General features: G+C 45.4%; 1 protein-coding gene and 1 long non-coding RNA gene across 2 annotated transcripts; one reads left to right on the top strand and one right to left on the bottom strand.

Annotated features, from left to right (window-relative positions):
* The first annotated feature begins 200 nt into the window (after positions 1 to 200).
* On the top strand, positions 201 to 2,848 carry LOC135593236 (uncharacterized). Its single transcript, XR_010479463.1, has 2 exons — positions 201 to 610; positions 685 to 2,848. It is a non-coding gene; the product is annotated as an uncharacterized LOC135593236 (long non-coding RNA).
* LOC103998109 (probable membrane-associated kinase regulator 1) lies at positions 1,233 to 3,603 on the bottom strand. The gene is made up of 2 exons (XM_065083117.1): positions 2,844 to 3,603; positions 1,233 to 2,757 (listed from the first exon to the last, which is right to left on the bottom strand). Exon 2 carries the CDS (start codon positions 2,514 to 2,516, stop codon positions 1,416 to 1,418), a length of 1,101 nt encoding a protein of 366 aa, XP_064939189.1. The 5' UTR covers positions 2,517 to 2,757; positions 2,844 to 3,603; the 3' UTR covers positions 1,233 to 1,415.
* Positions 3,604 to 6,000: the final 2,397 nt, after the last annotated feature.

The raw sequence follows: 6,000 nt of genomic DNA, 5'->3' as shown, positions 1-6,000 counted from the left end.
CAAATCTTAGCTTTGACATCTTGTCAAAACCACATCCCTCAAGGAAGCTGCTCCACATGTGAAGCCTTTGATCCATCAGTAGAAGCATCTGCAGAGGCACATGCCAACATATGGTTAGAACAGCCGACCAATCTTTCAAGTTACTTCTATCTAATCTTGCATCTGCATTTGCACATGATGTTGTGGTCTAAATTTATCAACTTGAACTAGATTGATCGTTGGCAACTCGGATGAATAATTAAATCTCCCCAAACACAGTGTATTGTATGTGTTCTCTCTCTCTCTCTCTGCCCACCTGTGATTCTGCTGGATCGGAGCTGCTCATGGAGTCTCATTGGAGAGTACGCCTCGAGAGCCATGCGTCAGCTGGCCGACTCCAACATGTTCATGTGTGAGCGGTCCCGCCCTGCGCAACGCCATGCTCCTCGGTCTCGCAAGTCGACAAAGAAAACCCTAAACTGCGGCTCCCCACCACCTCGTTTCCATTACTTTTAATCCCCGGTTGTCGGTAGCTGTGGACTTTTGGAATCTTAGTGGGTCGTCGACTTCTCTCCCGTTTCCCTTCCTTCCTTCCTTCCTCCGCCGGATCGTATCAGCTGGATGATGGAGAGTAGGGTTTGTTTATTCTTCCTCTTTTCATGTTCGCCTTCCTTTTCTGAAACAAATATATATCCTCTGTGTCAGATATCGCTGATCAGATTCCAGGTTTTAACTTATCTTTCTAATCCACCATCACGTACAGAATCCAATGATAACCAACGTCGTGATGCAGAAAGACTGTCTTGCCGATTTCCTTGATCTTTCTGTGATCATCTCTTTGTTATGTCGATGCTACTATTCTTGTTGAGAAAGAGAGAGAGCACAAATGGAAGTGTCATGAAACGTATAAGAAGATGGACACCATTTATCTACTTCACATGGGTTCAGGTGCAGGGCAGTGAAGTCAGCTCTGGAAGAAGTAAAAGAATGGCTGCCGAGAGCTCCGACGAGACTAGATGAGAGAGGAAAAGGCATGGGTTTGACCTAGTACAAGAGTCAGCAACCAGTGCAGGTCGTAAAAGTGATCTCTTTACTGTTTCTCCCGGAGGGAATTAAACCAGTCATCATCTTCGATCCTATACACTCTCACGCCAGAGTTGGAAATGAAATAGGATGTAGACTCGAGATTACTTTGGGTGGATCTTGCGCGTGTTGGCGATAGATTGATGCGAACCAGGCAATATCCAAACGAATAGATTGTAGAGAAGAATTTAATTGGAGAGAAAGAAAAGCAAGGCAAGGCATCCACAGTGTTGATAGATGTTGTGGATCTAACAGTGTTGTGACAAGCTAAATACTACTGACATCTAATCGATCTTTCTGAAGCGAAAACACAAACAGAATGGCTTGGCCACGCAATTACAGTGGTGTTCTTCTCATGATCTGTCGATCTCCTTCTCGTTGCCTGCCAAATCTGGTGCCTTCTTCCGATTCGCTTGGATCATGGAGCTTTTGCAGTGGGCGATGGCGCCTTGTATGGCGCTCTGCAACTCCTCCATTGACGAAGCCGACAGCGACAGAGCGGGAGGAGGCTCAGGAAATCCACCCCCGCTCATGTAGAGCAGACCCGAGTGGCTGGGTGAAGACCGCATGGAGGAAGGGCAGCTCGCAGCCCACTGCTTCTTCCTGGTAGGGTGGCCGAGCAGGTTGCCGGAGAAGGACTGTGAGTAGGAGTGCTCGATGCCCTTTCCGCGGGCATTGTTGCGGTCAACAACCAGGACATTCTTTTTGCCCGAACTAGCGAGCATTCTTTCCTTCTTGATCGAGAAGGAGAATGTCTTCTTCCGCTGATGGTGCTGCGGCGGCGGTGGTGGCTGCTGCTGGTTGTGCCTCTGCTGCAGTAAAGACAGTTTCTCGTAGATCGGTTTTACCTTCTTGACGTACTTCTTGATAACCTCCTTTGCCGACGACGAGGACGAGGAGTTTGCTCGCTTAGTCGGATGAGGAGGAGGGGCGGGAATGCTGATGCTGGGATCGGCGGACGGGTCTAGTTTCTTGCTGCCGCGGTGGAGGAAGACAGAGGAGAAGCGGGTGGCCAAGAAGGAGAGGTACTTGGAACCGCCGGGGCGCTTGGTGGGGGAGACTCGCCGGGCGTCCTCCTCGGTGACGGAGCTGGGGCGGGAGGAGTCGCACTCCGGGAGGATGAGGTCGGCGACGGAGAAGGCGGAGGAGGAGGAGCTGCCGTTGGAGTCGCGGGATTCGGTGGTGGTGGTGTCGGTGGAGGAGGAGGAGGCGGAGGCGAGGATGAGAGTTCGGACCATGGAGATGCGAGGGGAGAGGTGGAGGGGGAGGAGCTGGCCTTTGTAGAAGAGCTCGTCGGCGGGGCACAACTGGGAGCAGGAGCGCTTGGAGGAGGGGGAGAGGGAGACGGTGAACTCGAAGTCGGAGGAAGAGGACGAGGACGGGGACGGGAAGAAGGAGAGCGCAGGCGCGCCGCCGCTTCCCCTCGGCCCATCCCCGTCTCTTGTCCGCTCCATCCGCGGCCGCTACCTTGCTTTGACCGCGATCAGATGCCAATGCTGTGGAGGTAGTTTTCTGCGAGGGGAAGGAAGCAGGTGCAGCAGAGACTTGGCTTTTAAGAACGAGCTACGCGTGTGCCACGTGAAAAATTACGTGCGCGAAGTTGGACCACCATGCCAATGTGAGTGCCCCAAATCAGCATCATTATCCAGCTCATATGCCACTCTGGCATGAAGCTTTCTATACTCCGGGCAGTAACTTACAACATCAAATTTGAAATAAATGTAGTATAATCTTTTAACATTGAAGTTTTATCAAACGACACCCTCTGAGTTGGTTTTTACCGGAAGCCGCCTTTTTTCATCAATTTGATAGAAAAACCTCTGGTTCTTCACCGGCCGTCGCCGACCATAGTCGCCGTTGCCGCCGCCACCGCCATCACCACCCCTTCTCCCCACCGCGAGCGGCGGTTGCTCGCCCTCCTCCCTTCCCTTCCCCCTTCTCCTCCTCCTCCCCTCATCGCATGTCGTCTCCTCCCCCCCTTTGCCACTGCCCATGGTTGTGCAGTGTCGCCGGCGCTATCCCCTGCTCGCACCACGGAAAGGCGGGACTCGTGGCCGACGAGGGCCCCATGAGCGGGGCCAGAGGGCTTCCCATCTTTTATCGACGAGGATGGTGGAGGCGGAGGGCGGCGCGGGCAGGGAGCTCCTCATCTTCGCTCGGAAGGGGGAGCGCGCGACCGGTCGCGAGGAAAGTGGAGCGGTGACCGATCGCGAGGAAGGGGGAGAGCGATGGCCTGGCTGAGGAAGGGGGATAAGGATGCTGTCCGCGGGCGACGCTGCATAGCGGCGGCGGTGGAGGAGTGGGGAGGAGGAGGAGGAGGAGAGGGGGGAAGGAAAGAGGGGGAGGAGGCGATGGACGGCGCCGCTCGCGATGGGCGGTGGCGACAACGGTCGGGGGCGGGCGACGTTGCACAGAGGCCACCTCCACCGCTCGCACCCTCGCCGCCCGCCTCCTCTCTACCCGCCTGCTCCCACCATGACGAGGAAGGATGGGCGGCGGGGAAGGGAGGGAGGAGGAGAGTGAAGGGAGAAGGGTAGGGAGGCGGTGGAGGAGGCGACGGACGTCTTTAAAAGATGATTTTATTTGTTCAGGGAGATTTCCGATCGATTAATAAAATCAGTTATTTAAATTTATATTTGATACTCAAATCATCAAATCATAAATTGATTAATTTTCTCTAATCTTTATCATAAGTTTTGATCAATAGTATGTAAGATTAAGTTTCTATGTCAATTTTAGAAGAATATAATTGGAATATTTTATAAAATATTTTACGAGTGAGAGATTATGTGAGGGAGTTTGTTAGTTGATTATGTATATAAGAAATATATAATTAATATTTGATAATTTAATCTCTAATAAAATAGAAGTTAATAGTAATATTTTTCATAATAACAATATTTTTTATATATGAGTGAAATAGTAGATTAACGTATAGATATATGGCACCAACGTTATCATAATACATTGTAGACATATCGTAGAAATAGATTTGGAGTTAATATCAAGTTTCTATATTAGATCGGTGATAGAGTTAAATTCTAGGTAGTGGTGATGGTTCAATATTCAGCTTCTAGACCTTGTAATTGTTTTCTATTTCTTGAAACTCCAACTGATTGGATTTACTATGAGAGAGACAATATTAGCTAACGTAGATGTTCTATTATCAATATTGCTATCCAATCAGCATTAACTAAGGAGTGAACATAAAGTAATGAGTGTTTACGAAGAAGAAGTTGATGATCAAGAGTCCCTTTAAATACTGCAAGACTCGTTTTATTATAAAACGATGTATAGTGGAGGACTGATGCATAAATTATGATAATTTGTTGATTGCAAATGAGATGTTTGAACATGAGTGATAAATACTATAAGGAGTTACTTATCAGTATTGTGTGGGATCCATAGTAGTGCTATCATCATATAATTTGAGTAATTTAACGAGTGGGGTGGCAACTTTTTTTGGCTTGATAATAGATCTTAAATGTGCTTTTCCTAAGATAGGAAAAGTTTAGAATATGTGAATGTTGTTTCCACTTCCAGAAAGTAACTTAAGATTCTTAGATCCTTGATAGAGAATCGATTTATCAACTACTTGAGGAATTGCTTGATCTCCATATAATTATTGCGTGTAACGATAATATTATTCATATACACCAATAGATATATAGTACTTCCATTTTATTGTCGTGGAAATAATAAGATGTCAGAAGTTGATAAAGCTAGTTGGTGCCAAAAATAAGCCAAGTTCGGTATACCAAGCTCTTGGAGCTTAATGAAATCTATAAATAGCTTTTCGTAGTTTAAAAATATAATTTGGATATTGAGAATAGATGAAGCCAGGAGATTGATGCATAAAGATATTCAGTTATGGTCCCATGTAAGAAAGCATTGTTAACCTCTAGTTGTCGTATGTGCTAGTCTTGAACGATAGTAAAACTCAAGAAAAGTTAGATTGTTATTGATTTAATAATTGAACTGAATGTTTATGTGAAATTAACACTTAGTCTTTGGTGAAATTCTTTGGCCACTAGACATGCCTTGTATCTAACAGCAAATCCATTTGGGTTCTGTTTAATTCGAAATATCCACTTACATTCAATGATATTTTGTATATGATAAAATAGTATAAGGTTCCATGTGACATTGTAGAGTAGGGCATCATATTCTTCACACATGATTTTGTGCTAGTGTAGAGATTTTTAGGCTTGGGTGATGGTTGTCAACTCAATAGGTTCAGGTGAATAGTTTGTTTGCATAATTGAGAAACATAAATGATATTTTTTTTAATGTGAGGTGTACATATAACATCATCGAGTGTAAAAATACTAGTGTTTAAATCAAATATTGTGGAACCAGTATGAGTAATAGAGATTCTATTACCATCATAATGTCTTCATTACCTCCATAGTCATTGTAGATGGATAAGTTATGCATATCAAAAGTAATATGATGAGAAGCACCATAATCAACAATCTAATTATATAGATGAGTAGTCGGAATAGTCATAATATTTGCTTAGGGCCAATTAAGTGCAGCATTAGGCCTGGGTCGAGACCGACATATTTTTATTGTGTGTCCGATTTTGTCATAGAGCTAGTAGAAGATTTTTAGTAAATTGTTATTGTTGGGACACCAGAGCTGTTGATAGTTGTAGTGTAAGTTATTTCTTAAGTAATTTGGATTGACATTGCTACCGAAGGGTTTGTTGAATCCCGAATTTTTATGATAAAATCAATTGATAAGTTTATGGACTAATAAGCATTTGAGATAAGTGACGCAGAAGAAACTTCGATCATGGGCTTGAACTATCGAAAGGCAAATCATTGAAGCAGGAGAATCAAACATTATGCCAGAAAGCATCATGTTAGAGATTGGACATCGGGTCGGAGGATTGGTGCCCTATAAGTCAATCACGTAAGTGATAACACATGTGAC

The sequence above is a fragment of the Musa acuminata genome, chromosome BXJ1-9 (genome assembly GCF_036884655.1).
Source record: "Musa acuminata AAA Group cultivar baxijiao chromosome BXJ1-9, Cavendish_Baxijiao_AAA, whole genome shotgun sequence".
Classification (NCBI taxonomy): domain Eukaryota; kingdom Viridiplantae; phylum Streptophyta; class Magnoliopsida; order Zingiberales; family Musaceae; genus Musa; species Musa acuminata.
This window is presented reverse-complemented; position numbering and strand designations above follow the sequence as displayed.

Bases quoted from the DNA above. Each gene is read 5' to 3' on its own strand.
- LOC103998109 (XM_065083117.1), bottom strand. From the start codon at position 2,516: ATGGAGCGGACAAGAGACGGGGATGGGCCGAGGGGAAGCGGCGGCGCG.